The 17725-nt window shown below is 40.4% G+C and overlaps 1 protein-coding gene across 2 annotated transcripts; it reads left to right on the top strand.

The window, feature by feature from the left end:
* The first annotated feature begins 672 nt into the window (after nt 1-672).
* On the top strand, nt 673-14914 carry LOC129100042 (protein phosphatase 1 regulatory subunit 12B-like). Of its 2 annotated transcripts, XM_054609544.1 has the most exons (8): nt 679-1256; nt 6023-6039; nt 6166-6295; nt 8181-8285; nt 8450-8500; nt 8646-8696; nt 9486-9557; nt 12632-12702. In XM_054609544.1, exons 1-7 carry the CDS (start codon nt 1155-1157, stop codon nt 9525-9527), a joined length of 498 nt encoding a protein of 165 aa, XP_054465519.1. In that variant the 5' UTR covers nt 679-1154; the 3' UTR covers nt 9528-9557; nt 12632-12702. The 2 variants fall into 2 exon arrangements, with proteins under 2 accessions (XP_054465518.1, XP_054465519.1); XM_054609543.1 differs by lacking the exon at nt 9486-9557 and having other exon boundaries at nt 673-1256; nt 12632-14914.
* Nucleotides 14915-17725: the final 2811 nt, after the last annotated feature.

The following is a 17725-nucleotide window of genomic DNA, read 5'->3' as shown; positions in this document are numbered from 1 at the left end:
CCTCATCTAATTCTTTGCAGCAGTGCAAATGATCTCTTCCCCCCCCAAAGATTCCTTGATTTAGATATTGATATTTTTAGAGAGATGGAACAAGCTCTTGGTATTTTTACAAACCTAATAAGGTCACAGGATGAAAACTTAACCAAAGCCTCGTTAATATGACAGTGCTTTAATGAGAAATAGATTGAACACATTTCGGTGAGAGGAAAGGTGTTAACACTGTGTAGCACTCCCACTAACAGCATCTCTCCTCTCCATCACACTGTGGGGCGAACACAGTTACTCGACACTTCGCGGCTGTTGATGGCTCCTCAGGTAATATACTGTGTTGACCTTCCTGGACACAAACTGATGCATCCCCCCCACCCCCTCCCATGCTCCAACTCTGGCTTTGTGCTCCACCTCCCCCTTATCCCCGTCCACATCAGTGGACAATTTTAGCCCTCAGTGCCGAGTCCAGCCATAGCAGAGCCTCTGGCAGATTGCCAGCGCTGAAGAGAGCAGGGGGAAGCGGAGGGGGGTGGAGGGACTGGGAGGGCGACCAAGCAGTGAAAAGGAGAGAGAGAGAGAGAGAGAGAGAGAGAGAGAGAGTGAGTATAACTTTGTGAAACATTGGAAGAGGCTGCAGAGGGAGAAAACTTTTCTCTCCAGGCTGCTTCCTTTTGGAATTTTGTTTTTCTTCACATTCTATCAAAAAAGTCAGTGTTGACAGAGAGGAGATAATCATTTGTTTGCTTTACTAGATAAAGAGTAATTTCTTGGGGGTTTTTTTTTGGTTATCAGAGGATAATTTACTTTGTTGATCTTTGCCTTTTTTATCTGATTATTGCTTCACTGTCTGGGTCTTTGAAGAAGGCGTGACCACACATTTGAAAACCCCTCCAAACTTAGCTGCAGATTTCTCCAGCTCATGGGAGTGTGAAGCTGGACTGAGACCTACACACACACACACACACACACACACACACATATATATATATATACAGACACACACACACACGCACACCTGTTGTTGCTGAGGATTCCCCAGGAGCGCAGTCATGGGCATCTGCGTCACCGTTGCTTGAGGGACTCTGTGCAGCTGTTATCTGCTGGTGGCCTCGGTGAATGTTACAGTAGAGGCTGATCCGTCGGTCCAGAGAAGAGGGGGGGAGATGTCATCCTACTACCCGCGCACCAAGGACCTGACTCGCACCAGGAAGTCACTGACAGAGTCCCCACCAGCCTCTCCGTCCCCTACAGACAAAAACTACAGAGTAAGAGAAATACACATTTTGGATTTTTAACTTTATAATTTCAACAATGTAGCAGGATAGAAGAGTCTAATTTCATATCTCAATATCTCTTTGTGTAATTTATTTTCATGAAACTGTTAAAAGTATTGACTCTTAGTTTATTTACACACTATCAAGTGACTTTGAATGTTTAAGTTTCTTCAATTTCTGACTACTAAGCAGCTTATTTCCTGTGTGTGTTAAAGATTGATCTATAAACTAGTTCTTTTCTTTCCTGGATTCAGACTAAATATTTTAAGACGTCTAAACACATGACAGCACAAGCTCTGTCTAAAGTAGAGTTGATATAATTTGCTGATTAATCGCTTTAGTCGGTCTAGAAAAAAGGTTCAGCTATTTTCAATAATGTAATTGTTTTAGTCATGTTCCCAGCAGAAATAATACATATTCTGTGATTTCAGCCTCTGAAATGTGAGGAACAGTTTCTTTTTGACAGTTTGTCAGATGAAACAGAACCTTTAAGGTCATCATCTTGAACTTTATTCACCATTTTGGCATTTTTTTTGGCCAAGCAATAACTTGATACTAAACTGGCAGATTTAACTCAAAATTGAAATGATTGTTCCAGCCCTTGTAAAATATTCATCTGAACATGTGCAGCTGTGAGCGTGTTCAAACAAGCACATGATAAGAGTTATTCCCTCATTTGTACATGATTATGTGCATCTGCATGTACAATCCACCACTCCTGATTCACTAAATGAGTTTATTACAATGTTGAAACAACTTATGAACCGAACCACTCGTCAGCTCAGCTTATTTGATTAACCGTGAAAGAGTCTTAGGACATTTTCTGGAAAAGACTTTTGGACTGGAACATTTCTTCTGTAATTTCCTGTTATTTTATTTTTTCTATCTTAAGTGGCTTATTCTCATGGGCGTTGTTTGACTGTTGTGTTTATGTCAGTGCAGCAGACACAGGACATATTTAAAGGGGCAGAAGGAAATGCAGAAATATGAAGCAGCATTATTCTATCTATTTAGAGATCCTCACATTTGCTCATCTAACGTTATGCAACACTACAGACGCTCTCATTACAGCAAAGTTTCTAGCAGTCACTGCTCCCAGTGAATGGTCTCATTTTTCTGCTTTCTATATGCAACATATCCATGGTGAAACTCTGGCACCGTTTCCATGACGTCAGCCCAATCTGAATTGGTTTGACTTTTCATGGGAGAGAAAATGAAATTCAGAGGGGGTGGAATCAGGTTGACGCAGTATTTTTAGCACTTGTCACAATGTTTTGATGAGAAACTGGTCCTCTTTAGAAAAACACAGTGTGCAATACAGCTGTGAGCAAAAGGAGGTAGTATAAACAGGAACACATTTTATTGGATGATGCACACATTTGGCAGATCTTCAGTAAATTCCCTCAAGTAATGTACCAAATATACATGTCTACTTTACTTGTTTCCATTTGATACTACGTATGACTTCCACTACACCACCTTTCAGTGTTAAATATTCCACTTTTTAGTCTACATTTAACAACTATTTTCTCTAGCATCTTTTGACTAAAACATTTTACATTAAGGAAAACATTTTATATGTTTATGACTTAACCACATGAAGATTAAACCGTTGGTTCCCCACCTTAAGCGTGAGACTTTCTACAAGAAATAAAACATTCAGGTGTCAGTGAGTTCTTAGCAGTTGCACAAAATACCAGATGGCAGACTAAGAGCCAGGCTGACACAAAGACGATAATTAAATAAAGCAAAAGAAAAATAATGCAAAAAAAAAAAAAGCAGGCAGATTACAGATTTAGGTTTATGTAGTGAAGGGCTGATTGGTGAAGTGAGAACAGGTGAGCAGGAGTTCTGGTGAGTGCAGGGCTAACGAGGGACAAGTGAAACTAATCAGGGCGGGGCAGGTTTTCAAAAGGGGCGGAGAAAAACATGCAAAGGCAGGAAGTGAAGTTATCTGGAACGAAAGGAGAGGTGCTGACAAAATAAAACAGTTAACTATAAATACATCACAAGAAACAAAGAAAACATAGGCAGGACAGATTATGAAGGAATTATGTCCCCCTTAAACTTCCCATGGTTTGATTTGAAGAGAAGTGAAATAATGCAATGTTTTATAGAAAAGCAATTATAGTAGAACTAACTAGACTAAATTAACTAGTTAGGTTCCACATTGACCAACTACGGCAGTAAAATATGTCTTACGCATTGATGCATTAACAAGCTCACAATGCTCCTGTCCAGGATGTTTACTTGGAAATGAGTATTTTTTGCAATGTGGTATTAGTACTTTAACTGAAGTAAAGAATCTGAGTATTTCTTCCATCCCTGGATGTGATTAATTTTTAGTCAGTGCTCTTGAAAAAGTACAAACAGCAAGCTGCTCCCAGACGGGCTCAGATACTCTGTAAAGAGTTAACAAGAGGAGTGGCTGAAGTGAACGAAGCTGAGTGAATGTGGAAGAAACGTCTTTTATGGTTGTGTGTGCACCGTCAGTTCCAGCGAAGGGGTCGAAGAGAGAAAATGTGTGTGTGTGTGTGTGTGTGTGTGTGTGTGTGTGTGTGTGTGCGTAGCTCAGATTTTCCTACTGTAAAATCCAGTCAGCTCTGTAGGAGTGATGCTGTGACAGAGATGAGAGGGAGAGTGAACACTCTCCTAATGATGATTTCATTGGCTCTTGCAGACTGCTGTTAACATTATCGTTTATATAATGTAGCAGTGAGCTCGTGCAGGAAGCCTGCCTCCGACTACCCCCGGTGTGTATGATGTTGGTCCTGGCAAACCATAAAACTGGAGGCAGATGTGTTTACGGGGCGCCCGTGGTTCAAGCATGCAGTCGTTTGGAGGCTGTTTCCATCAGTCTGGCACCCTGTTGTTTCCCCCCCCAGTTGATTGTCTCTGTTGCATCTGCTCTGCCTCACATACTTTGCTGCAGAGCTACATGTGCCACTTCTGACTCCCTCTGTCTCTCCTAACAAGGGAAGCATATTGGTGCAGCTGCTATCAGAAGAACAATTTCTGCTATGATTCAGTTTATTGATTTGGTTACATTTGAACAAAAAGGACCGTGATGCAGACATACATGTAAAATCATGCATTAGTGTAAGGATCCCTTTGTATAACCCCACTGGGCTCTCTTTGGATGTCACTGGAATGAAGTTTTTAAAAATCTAATTTCACCAATTTTCTAATCCTGTAGCGTGAAATAGGTTTGCGTACAGTCAGGAACTCATAAGCTTTAAAAGAGTTTGCCGAAGCAGACATCATGGTGATTTATTCATAAAATCAGAGGGGCCAATTATGACAATTGATTAATGAATCAGCACCAAATATGATCGAGGAATATCCTCAGCATTGCATGAGGGGACTGGAGTGAGTGGGGGCTCTTCGTGGCTCCATCCTCGGCCCCTTTTTCATCTCAGGTCACGGAGGTCTTTTTTTTCCTGGGTAGCTCTGCCTAAGCACATGACCACATAAGGACAGGCAGCGCTGGCTCAGTTATGTAAACACTTGCTGAGGAACAGCTCCTTTAATGCTGCATGAAATATCCCCCCCCAAAGTCTACAAATACGAGTGCAGGAATAACTGTTCGCTCTGTTCCTTTTGACAAGAACTGTCCTCCTATAAAGCAGATTAGTACTTAAATACAGTCTACATCTGCTCCTTGTCTCAAGCAGCTTGCACCACCAGCACCACACAAGATGTTTATTGCCGTTTATTTCTAATCGGAGGTGTTTAATGCCCTCTCTTCCTGGCGAGACAGCAACTCTAAATCTTTGAATTTAGGAGTAAAGTTTACAAGACGGTATTCAAAGACATTATTGAACGATCTGGCATCATATTGTGGCCTCTTCTCTTTCCCTCTATGTCTCTCTTTTCCAGTCCCCAGACTAAAGTATCTCCAGTCATCATCCTCTCACGTTTATCAGCTGACGGCAGTGAGTTATCTATTTGTTCAGTTTGGTCCGGATCAGAAAGAGGTTTAGCTGAAGGTCTGGATAGATAAAGATTCTGATAGTGGAGACCCTTTGAGCACAGTGTATGGCATGTTTATTAGCACAGGGAGGCAGTAGACATATAATCTGCATCTACCAGCTAATAAATTATAGACATATCTTTGAGGTAATAGGATTTCTGAAAATAGACCTGAGTGAAATCCAGTAAGAGAAAAAACACACATACATAACGACTCTGAGTGGAGCACACTACCCAGACTCCTTGGTGAAGTGGAAACTAATTCAGTATTTAATCACAACAGGCAGAATAAGAACAACTTGGCCGCCGTGTAGACTTGAGCTGGTCAAAGCAAAAACACTGCCAGGACAGCCTGCTCTCAAGTCTGCTGTCTGAGGTCAGACATCGACCCCTCACACAGGAGATACTTAGCTTCTGATGTCATGATGTCATCTTTACGCTGCAGGCATTTGTGTGGCTGCCGCCTGTTCTGAAAGATTAACCGGGCTCACCAGGGAGGTCTGACCCTTGTGAACCCGGTCAGCGCAGTGTTTGGCTGAATTATATCTCACTTCTGCACGCATTTCTTCCCCTTGGGACTTCAGGTCTCTGAACACGATGTAATAATTCACTCTGAAGTTTTGTTTTTCTTCTGTGGTCTCAAAATGGAAATTATTTCACGACCAAGCCTCTGGTTTGTCTTATCGAACAAATATATCTGGATCTAATCACATTTTTACTACACTGTGTTGTTCCCATGCTGTAATACTGGTTGCTCAAACTAACATGGTTTGTTTGTTTTTCAGCATGAAAGATTGTCAAGGTGAGGATTTATCTTTTTTTTTTATTTTTTTAATCTTCTGTAATATAGAACTGTATTTCCTGAGAAAAATCAAAACATAAGTGACCTAAATAAAGTGGCAGCGTGTTCTGAATGTGTTACTTTTAGATATGACTCCAGTGGGGAGAGTGCGACAGACAAACCATTGGGGCGCACCGGCTCTTACACTCGGAGGGAGACGAGGCTGGCTGCTCTGAGCAGACAGGAGCAAGACACCACCGCCAAAGACTATAAGAAGGTAGTACGCTACTCTTACCCCAGTTCAAACAAGCAAAATCCCTTAAGAATGATACATGTGGTGCAAAAAGCTGTAGGATCAGCAGGCAGATTTATCTATTTTAATAACATTCCAACAAGAGCAAGCAGATTTAATAGGAATTCAATAAAATAAACAGCATTTTATCTATTAAATATATGAATTCTTTTTTATTTTGACAGATTTATATGGTAACATGAAGTGTTCATATTTTAAATGAATTTTATGGATAGAACATCTTGATATTTTTAATATAAATGATGCAGAATAGTAATATTAGTTTATTATAGGCTGTTAGATTCCCTTTGGGGGGGTCTAAAGGAAAAAGCGGAGACTGTAACACGACAACCAAAGAATTCAAAAGAGTCATAGTAGAAAAAAATGATTAATTCCAACTCATTATGTATTTTAAAACAAAGGTTCTCAAGATGTGGGGACGGATCAAAGTGGTCGTGTCAAAACATTTGATATCAATCTAACAAAACTATGCCTGGCTAACTCCTACCTCTGAGGCCAAAACACAAACAAAAAGGCTTAAGTTGCTTATCTAAAAACAGCCTCACCAAGACCAATACAAGGGGGGCATTGTCCGATAATCCCAGGGCCTCTGGACAAAAGTGAGCTACGTGTGTGTGAAATGTAAAGGGTATCTCAAGTCACCTTCTATTCTCAACCTTTCCACCACAAACCTGTTTTTTCAAAAACAGTGCAGCAGCTCAGGCAGGCAGTGAACAAAGAAATGACATGATCTCCTCAGGCTTTCTCCTTTTATTGTGGAACAGTTGCCTTATTGGCAGCTTCGAAGTCTGTGGAAACCAATCAGCAGCATGCCTGGCCTGCACAGGTGGAAACCAATCATCTTATTAGCACCTGGATAGAGAACAGGGGAGTGAGAGAGATAGAAAGGCGGGAGGGAAGAAAAACAGAAACACAGGCACTTTGCCCGGGCACGTAACAAGGCTAGATCGGATTTATACATTGGTCTGTTTGTATAAATGGACCGTAATACAAATAACAGAAAGCAGGTTTTGGATTATATTCAAGATAATATAATATTCTTATTACTTTATTTATTTGGCACCAGAAGTGTTTATTATTAAAGAAATGAATAAATGGCTCTGTAATTATGAATTCAATTTAGTAAGATTTAAAACAAACACATTCGGCTTAACAAAGTTGTGGTTAGCTGGCTAACGGATAGCAGGTTTTGATTCTGTAGAAGTTCATCAGAGGAAGACACACAACTCTGTGAGGAACATAAAAACATTGTTTCTCTTTGGAAGCTCAAGCCAACTTGAGCTAACTAACAATAGTTCTTCCTTTTTATGTCTGTGCTCTTCCATTGTTTGATTTTTAAGCAATATATAGATATAAATCTCTCCTTTGGCTGGCATGGTAGAAATCAAAACAGTGATTTAAAACTGACTTGGGCAAAATAATTAAACTAAATAAAACTTTCTTAACTTGTGCTCTAAGCTAGCTAACAGTAGCTAACTGAGGAATTCGAAGCCTAATGAAATAAAAACAATTCCCAATAAAACTATTTTTATTATAAAAACATGAATTTAAACTAAATTACACATGGGCTCACAATTTTTCTAGCATCGTATATATATATATATATATATATATATAAACTTACATAGGTCTACATATACTTTCAGTTTATATTTGTATTGAACACTCATACATTTCCTTGCTAACTTATTGTTTTTTAACATTTTGGTTTGTTACACATATTAATGTGCTATTTAATTTAATATATGTTTTTTGCGACTTGGTATTATCAAAAAAATGTATTGATCATAAAAAGACCATAATCTCTGGAATGAAGCTCTTCCTCAATCTTCCCAATGTTCACTTTCAGATGTATGCAGACGCTTTGCATGAGAATGAGAAGCTCAAGTCCAGGCTGCAGGACAGCAAACACGAACTGGTCAAGATCCGCTCCCAGCTGGAGAAAGTCACTCAGGTACAGAAAACTGTCAATTCAGTTCTGTTTTCACTGCCTCACCATCATCCTTTCCCTCTGTTTGTGCAGAAAGAAGGTCGTGGCTGATTACTTAATGAAATAATGTTTCTAAATAAATATTATCGTCCCAACACTTACAATAACACAATTATTCTAATTTCTAGAGACACGACAGAATATCAGAGAGATCTACAGTACTTGATTCGGAGAAAAGGGTAAGTGTCTTGGCAACATTTCGAAATCTTGGTAATTATTTGATCATCAAGATGGTTTAATGTGCATCACCTTTCTTGGTCTTTTCCTTCTATTTTTCCTGGTTCAGAAGTATATTAATTTCAGTTGTTTCTTTTTTATTTACAGGAAAAACAAGCTCTTGAGAAAAGAGTGTCAAACATGGAGGATGAGTTGAAGGTCAGTTCATGCAAAAATAAATTGTGCATACTCACCCTGGGTTTAAATAGCATATTTTCTCTCTTATACAAGTCGTGCGTCATTTATCTCACATGTTTTTTTCCCCCCTCACAATGCCATAACACTAACAGTACTTGAAGGTACACACTTCCAGCCAAGCCACTATTACCCATGCTAAATCAAGCACGCCTAAAGTGTTTTTACGGAGCAAAACACACACATATAGCCAACACATTCTCAATCCGGGGTCGTTGTTAGCCAGGTGGGTTTGAATTCAAGGAGAGGGAAGGTTAATGCTTCGGGCTCATTACCCACAGTGTTCTGCTGGGCCACTTCCTGCCAGGCTAAGGAGGAGCCTGTGCTGTTGCTCCCCTGCTCCACTTATCCCACTGTTGGGGTGAACATTGTGACCTAGTTCCAGCTGAATACCAAAACCCTGTCCAAGAGCAAAAAGACCCGCTTTTGTCAAACATTCCTGCACTGCATTGCGTGTATTCCGCTTCACAAAGCAAGACAGGGTAGAGAGCTGCAGAGAGATTTCAGGCCTGAGTAGACGAGGCCTACACTTTGTTTGTGTCTCTAGCTTGTGTGAGCAATCACAAAAGACACAATAAAGATAATAATTTGATTGTAATGGTAATGCTATCTTCCTCAAGAGATAAAAAAAATCCAGGTCAGAGAACTTATAATATGCAGACAGTGACAGCGTCGTTATAAATAGGACACATGCAGCAGTGTGGTATGTCGGCAGCAAAATGTTTGACCCCGTCGTTGTCGTGGTTCCCTCAGCAGGACGCCCCGATGCGCTTCCGCTGTGGGTACCAGCCCTGAGAGCGGGTTGTCTCAGGGGGAGGGGGGACGGTGAGTGGTCGCTATGACGCGGAGAAAGTGATTGACACCTGCCTGTCACCTCACACGATTCTGATCCGTCAGAGACTCAGGCATGTTTTTACACGAGTGGACGCACATCTACATCACGTGGTGTACTCAGGGGGCCACAAGCACACGATCGTTTTACTTTCTCTAGATGCAAAGCACGCCAGGGAGCTGGGACTGTCACTCACTCACAAAGTCACTTTTTCCCCATTTAGCAGACTAAACTGCTCAGTCTGTGCCAGATTAGTGCCAACGTGTGCCACCTACCGGAAAGGGAGAGATGGCAGCAACACTTTAGACCTCAAGAAGCAGAAATGGCGGTGTTGTCTTCCGGTAACAGCTGCTGTAATTCTGACGCACACACCACATTGTGTGAGTGTTACAACTGCTGCTGTTTAGGTATTAAAATGACTTCAGTTGTGACACTCTGCAGGTGACGGAGGCGTCAACATTGCCAAAGCTATTACACTCCTTCCCTATAGATGGTGCACGTAGGCATGGCTTCATCTACGGTAAAGCGGGGCGCAGGTCGGATCAGGACTACCTCTTCATGTCTGATCTTACTGGTCTGTAGCACACTGGGTCTGGTTTCAGGTGCTTCTCATCAAAAGCACTGTGTGTCCTTGTTTTCCCTTTTGAAATAGTATCTGCACTAGTTATCTGATTACTTTGTAGGGTCTCACATTTCATACAGAGCAGCTGAATTATTCCTCTGAAACTTAATTAATATTAACTGTGTTGAATTATCTGCAGGACTGGAAAGTTTGGTCGGATCTAATTAAATATCAAAGAGCTCAATGCTAAGAGAATGTAATAAATTCATTCAAACACTATGCACCCTCGCCTCACTCTGTCTTTCTCTTCTCTTTCTCGCCAAGGGCACCTCTCCAGAAACTCTACCTTTTTTTGTTCTGATACCAAGAGAACATTATATGCATGAACTGTTGCGTTCCAAACACAGGCTAGCTTCAAATTTCTTTCATAAATGTGTTTCGGTGTTGTAAGAAACAGCTGGAAGCCCTCCTTCAACCTCAACCGTGGCCATATATTAACGTTTACACACGTGTGTTTGGGTAGCCAGAAATTCTACAAGTGCCCTGTGTGTGTTTGTGTGTGTGCGTGCGTGTGTGTGTGTGTGTGTGTGTGGGTGTGTGTGTGTGCGTGTGTGTGTGTGTTATGTGGTTTGCCCTCAGGAATCGCGTCAAACCACAGATGTTTCTGTTGAACCACATTGAGGTTCACCTCAAAAAGTCAGGCCAAGAAGAGAAGGAGGGGAAATGAATCATTTATTTTCCTTTGACTTAAAAACTGACAAGGCTCTTGTGCTATGTTTGAAATAGTAGAATTTAAATGACCCTATCCTCTGCAAAGCTATGCATATAACACTTCAACAACTCACCATTCTCCACATTCAGCCCAGGTTTAATGAGCACACACCCAAAGTGAACTGGATTCCTTTGCTTGTTGCAGCTTTCGCTATTTCTTCTCAAATCACCCCGTTGAGTAAATATTCGTTTATATAAGTTTTTCTGATGAGTCCCTCCGATCTGTTGTTATTTCTCCCTGTCTGTGTGGGTGAGTGAACCTGTATACAGTCTCTGTACGGGTCCTCCTCTTTGCACATGCCCTTCCTCCCTGCATGCTTCTCTCTGTCTGCCCCTCTCTGGATCTCTCTCCTCCTCTGTGCAGGCTTTCCCCGCTCTGGCTCAGGCCCAGACCTTGCGGAGGGTGAACGAGTGTCTCCTGGCTGAGAACAGGGCCATGCTGCGCGTCCTCACCCGCCTCTCTGCGACGGCCTCCATGCCGGAGACAGAGGACCTCTGATCCTCTGACATCATCTGTCCTCCTTTCTCCCCATCCCCCCACTTCCTCTGCCCTTTCTCGGACACATAACTTCTACACTCCCCTCTCCTTCTGGCGCCTCGTCCTCTGCTGTGTTCCTCTCAGGCAGGTCCTGCACCCCCCGCCCGCCCGCCCCCCTCAGTCTGCAATGTACTTTCCTCTGCACTCTTTTAACCCAATCTCCTTTATGGCCATCAGAGGCCAGCCCTGCTGACCCCTCCCCCCCCCAAAAAAAACAAACATTTCACACAAGCCTCCTTTTGAAGTGTAGTTTTTAGTAACATCCATGTTGCATGGGGCTTCACATGACATGAACACTGCGATAGATTCATTTTTATTCTTTGGTTATCATCTAAATAAAACGTCTGCAGTAAAAGTCTGTACCATAAAGAATAAACACGTTTATAGTGCCTATTGATCTTGCAGCAGTCAAAAAGATGTGGATGCTGTTTAATGTGCTGTGTAATCAATGCAAAGTTGTTTGCCAAGGAAAATAGCAATTCTAGTCAATCTTCCAAAGAAAACGAAATGTGTGAGATCATTAGCATTCAAAATGAGTCCTGAGCCACTGGATGAGAAACTAGGTTCATTTCGGTTCGTGTTTCCCAAAAACATTAGGGCAGGGCATTACCATGACGATGGGATTTATATACAGGATCTTGGTTACCATTCAGTATGATGAAAAACAGCTAAACTGGAATAGAAAAGGGGCTCTAAATGTGTGTTTTGCAACAGGTTTTGAACATGTTGCCATGGGGCTTTGCTCATTTACAAGTTTTCGGTAATATGTCACAGCTAGAGAGCAGAGGGTTGTTGTTTGTCTCTAGTAGAGGGGAAATACTTTGGCAAAGAGGGTGGTTATTTTTAGTCATCGCTCCTCATGAGAGACATGACCTAGATTTAGAGAAAGTGACCCTCTCTCAGTCTCTCTCTCTCTCTCTTTGGTCTCTTTCACTTTTCACATGCGGAACATGTCGTCAAAGTCACTCCTAACTTGCATGATTAAGTATGGTAAAGCATGTCCTCATTGTTTGGCTTTAAACTTTACTTAAAGACAACTTTTAGTCCACATGTTGTTAGTGGTGACTGAAGATATTGTGTCATTACAGTCCTGGTGATTTGTGTCATTTTGCCATCTGAAGCTTGAAATGACAAACATCCCAATGATATAATGATATCATGTTCTAATATCATTCCTTCTCCTTCTGCTGCCCCAGGTCTTAACAGAGCTCAAGTCAGACAACCAGAGGCTTAAGGATGAGAACGGGGCTCTCATTCGGGTCATCAGCAAACTGTCCAAATGAAAAGAAGTCTGAAGCTCCTGCTCTGTGTCTGTGGACGCTCCAACCCTGATGGCAGTTCAATCAACCGCCATGTCCCAAGTTTTGACTTCTCCCTGAGATACGAACGATGGCTGCTTTTGCAGAAATAAATTCCTGTTGGGACTTGTGAAGATCAGAAAAGGAGTGTTAAAGAGTTTCAGTCAAATTTCACCCGAGTGTTATGATGGAGTTACAACAGTTATTTCTGCATAATTAGTTATTTTCGTTCATTAATCAAATAGGGACCAGTTATACTGTTTGAATAACCTGTCAAGGCACAGTTTAAAACAAAACCATGGCGTTAGCATGAAGGTACTGTTTCTAATATTATAACCACACCGTCACATTGAGACATCACGTTTGTTGCCACATCGTCCACTGCAAAAAAGTATTTTAATGTTGTCTTAATAGTGAAAGAGGAGAGATGACAAGGGCCCAAAGGCCACTTTGGCATGGAGATATGATCGTTATAATTTCAATTAGAATATATGAGCACAAAGGTAATATGAAACCCAGCCAAGCGACAAACAGGTGCTCCGGTTCCAGAAGCAAAAAACGACATATTAATATGAATCCACCAAGGCATCTGAGTAGCAACAGCAGCAACAGTATTTCTGTAAGATCTACTAATGGATGTTTGCACCAGACTAAAAATGTATTCCGTAAAACATTTTTATCTTAGATGTTATATAGGGTAAATCCTTTTGAAAATGTTTACGCTATGATAAAGATATTAGGGTTTTAATAATGTGCATATTTCGGTGTGTTTTTGCCTTGATTGACAACTTTCTCAGGTTTGTCACCCAGCTCACCTCACAACGCCTTTTTAATTAGCAATTCATAACTCCTAATTCTGTAAACAGACACAAACTTCACTTTAGCAAATCATTTTCAACTGGTTTGATACGTTTTTTGTGACATTTTAGTCAAAAAGAACTTTTATGATAATGTCTCCACTGTATCTGATACAGTCACTCGACCGTATGTTATGTCTTTCTTTTACTGGTTTTAGTTTCCAAGATAATGTCATTTTGCGTTTGTAGAATTCTGTTTATCGGTTCTTTGTGTGGTTTCAGTAGCCATTCTTCTTCTTTTTTTTGAGGATTTTGCATCCAGACACTGAGCTTAAAAACAGCAGAATGGCTAGTTTAGTGTTTGTAAAAGAAAGTGACCTTTCTTCTGTAATAGAGATATATTTATTTATTTATGCATTTCTTCGTTCTAATCTTTATACTTTGTTTACAAAATTTTCAAAAGAATACATAAATATTTTTGGTCGTCTACTTGGCCATCTTTCTGTGAGATGATGAACACACAAAATGCCATAATCTTCCACTAGTAGAGGCGCTGTAAACCACCGCTGACATTTCAGCCACCACAATATCGTGTGATAAATAATAAATAAATATCAAGCACAATCAAAGGTTCTGAGGAATAAACTGTTGCTAGCACTTTTCATTACATGTGGTGTAGATAACATAGATTCTAACTTAATTATATTGTGTTTTGATATTGTCACGATGGATTAAGTTTAATTAAAAGTAATTATTGGCCAAATGCAGTTGCCAGTTTATTACTGTAGGTATATCTGGCTACATCTAATACGATCCAATACTATAGCCCTTCAATAAATCCCATGTCTTTTGTTCTGATAAACTGGTCATTGAGGCCATAATAACTGGTGCTACTGCATTGTGTTGCATTATAGTAAAATGATTCATCCTCCAACAAATGTTTGAAACATTTAAAATGTTTACTGGTCAGTCGACTTAATGAGAAGTACAAATAAAACCATGAAAGAGTAAAAAAAAAAGAGGTTACGTCATCCTGGTTTAAAACAGTGTGTCATTTATCATATTTAATGTATAAACTTGCCAGGTATCCGTCTCCTCTTCCCTTTAATGGACGAGTTGACCAAAGTCCCCAGTGTTCGATGTATTCCTTTGACAATGTGATGGTTTTGGAGTCCAACCAGGGCCACATGCTGTAACACCACTGTTATCTCTGGTCACATCCAGTACTTTACTCAGAACTACAAATAAGGCACAGCTATTTCCACACATGCTGTAGATATATTGAACTATGCAGCATCTTGTCTTTGAAAATGTTTGTAATGTGTTGATGATAGCTTAATATTTGCACACAGGTTTACTCACATTGCTTAATAAACTGTTAAGGAGCGGAGATGTTTCTCAGTGTGACATTAATGTGTTATGCATCAGAGGCAGAGAGATCATTAGTGCACACTTTGCGTATTGAACACAAACAAATCATGGTAATTAAAAGGCCTTTATTTCCTATTTGTTTTTTTACAGAACTGGTAACACATATGATAAATTTGTAATAAGTTATTTGGTTCCCTTGATAACTTTATAAGGATCCCCAACGTTTGTCCACATAAGGGTCAAGAGGAGTTTGTGAGCAACGTTTGTGTCCAGTCAAGGGCTAAAGCATGCGATCCACAGTAGGCACAAGTACTGACATGAACACACGCACCACGACACTAGACACGAAGAAACACAGCTAGAGGACACACCCTGACCATCCTCCGACTCTTTAAAAGATGATGAAGAAGAGAAAGAGGGGAGAAAAAAAAAAAAGAAGGAAAAAGAGTCTTGAGAATACAGTTGCATCAGGGATGAGAGGTGGAGGACTAAGCGCTCAAGAGGGGAGTTTGGTTCGGTCCTGCATGTTTGGCAGTATACGGTATATCCATGTAAACATGAAGGCCGGCATTCTTTACGCTCAAAAGCAGATTCAGTTGAAATCGACGAGCCTGCTTCCTAGTCAGCATAATGATACTGATGGTACATAGCTGGTTACACGTAAACAGGACAAAGACGTAAACAAAAACAACAAACGTGATTCTGGCATTGATTCAAACACAGTCCTACATTCTACATTAGAAGTATACATCACGAAAACAAATAAAGACATAAGAAGAAGTGATTACACATATGCACAAGAATACAAAGAAGAAATACAGCGAGTAATAGAGGAGACAAGACAACATGTTTCAAAAGTGGTGTCTCAACACATTTTCGACAGGGTGGCGAATGATCTACTGAACTTTGGATGTTTTCCCTTTTTAAATCCCAGCGTTTGTTAAAAAGTCAAACCCGAAACAAAAAGAAAAGCTAGTTCTGTGAACGGTGTTCTAAAACTGTGTCTGCACAGCCGATGAAACAGCTCACAGATTCAGCTGAAGTTGTGCATAAGGTATTGTACGTCAACACAGCTAGGGAACAAAACAGAACAACCCCCATATTTAAAATAGAGCTAAGATTGTTTGAGTATTACGGTCATACACACAGAGATGTACATTTAGGAATGAGTAATGTGTCCCGCGCATGCAGACCTGTACTGTATCTTGTATTTATTTATTCTAGTGCTGTGTTTTTTTTTTGCACCACGTCTGCTAAAGGGCCTACACTTCATCTATTTATCCCACAAACATAAGCACACACAGCCAGCCCCCCCCCCAACCCCCCTCCCCCAGTCTGTGTCCCCCATAGAACTTGGATGTCATGTGACCGCAGTGACCCGAGCAGTAAAACCAAAACAAATCTCTTAAATGTGCTATAAATTGACCTGTAGTCACATTTGCCTCATCGTCTGATGTGTTCCGTTTGCTTCTGAGTGAATCGTTAGTTTGGCTTCGTAGATTCAAACAGCGTAGACGAACGCAGGCAACTTGTAAGCAGGTTCTGGCAGTATTTATGTGAAACACACTGAAATCTTGTTTTTGAGTTGTTCTCAGTGCATCATTTGGTCACAATCAGTTACAATAAAGGGACAGTGAATAAATATAATATTGCTTTAGACGACGTGCAACGTTGCACAACACATTTAAGATTGTTGCCAGGATTGATATATGGCAGGTGGACGTTTACTTCAGAGAAAATTCTTCAGCGACTGAGGTAAACTTAAAATGAACTAGTTCAACAATTTGGGGGAAAAGGCATATTCTCCTTGTCAAGAGTTAGATGAGAAGATTGATACCACTCTGTCCTTTAGGTATGAAGCTGGAGCTAGGTGACAATTAGCTTATCTTAACACAAACACAGACATAGCCAGGCTAGCTGTTTCCCCTCGTTTCCAGTCTTTATGCTAAGCTAAGCTAACCGTCTCCTGGCTCCAGCTTCATCTTTAGTGCACAGGTATGAGAGTGGTATCGATCTTCTCATCTCTCGGCAAGAAAGCGAATAAGTGTATTTCCCAAAACTTGGAACTACTCCTTTAATTGCATATAATGTACATGACATTATATGCGTTTCGATATTTTCATGTACTTTCTGCCATTTTCTTTGAGAAAATCATAAATCTATGCGTAGTTCTATGGGAGGGAGTTAGACCTAAAACTTGGGTGCCACTGTTTTAAGTTTCTCTCTTTTTTTTGCTTTAAGATTGTTGGATCTCTAACTACATTGTTTTGTTGATTGAGCAATATGCTAAACAAATCAACATAAATACGCCTCAGCAGCAGTGTGTTATTGATTGTACATGTGGTCACTTGTACGGCCTGCTGTTAAATCATAAGAAGAGAAACTTGAATAGGGACCCAGTTTGGTTCATAAATTGCACTCAGCCCAAGAAAAGAACACACTTTCTCGCTCTATATATATATATATATATATATATACTTTAACTTTAGTAGTATTATTTAGAACCTATCGTGATTTTATATGTATTATTTATACTATCAAAACAAGGCATATACGATACTAGTCACAATACTGTAAATTCAGCTACCTCTATGAAACAAGGACGTCAACAGCTTTGAAAGTAGAAAAAGACACACTCACTCTATTAAACTCACAACTGTTCTCAAAGCTCACATATACAGAAAAGTGGATTTTGCCCACTCGATGAACAAACACCTCCGAACGGAATGTAAAAGAGAAACACTGGCCAAGGAAAATGACATGTTAAGATTTTTTTTTTCTTCATAAATAAACTAGCTACTCAGCTGAGCTCTAAAGAGTTAGT

The sequence above is a fragment of the Anoplopoma fimbria genome, chromosome 12, assembly GCF_027596085.1.
Source record: "Anoplopoma fimbria isolate UVic2021 breed Golden Eagle Sablefish chromosome 12, Afim_UVic_2022, whole genome shotgun sequence".
In the NCBI taxonomy this organism is placed as follows: domain Eukaryota; kingdom Metazoa; phylum Chordata; class Actinopteri; order Perciformes; family Anoplopomatidae; genus Anoplopoma; species Anoplopoma fimbria.
The sequence above is the reverse complement of the archived record's forward strand: the minus strand, read 5'-3'. Positions and strand labels throughout refer to the sequence as shown.

Bases quoted from the DNA above. Each gene is read 5' to 3' on its own strand.
- LOC129100042 (XM_054609543.1), top strand. From the start codon at position 1,155: ATGTCATCCTACTACCCGCGCACCAAGGACCTGACTCGCACCAGGAAG. The intron at 6,296-8,180 runs GTAGTACGCTAC...GTTCACTTTCAG, and splicing joins CCGCCAAAGACTATAAGAAG to ATGTATGCAGACGCTTTGCA. The intron at 8,501-8,645 runs GTAAGTGTCTTG...TTTTATTTACAG, and splicing joins TACTTGATTCGGAGAAAAGG to GAAAAACAAGCTCTTGAGAA.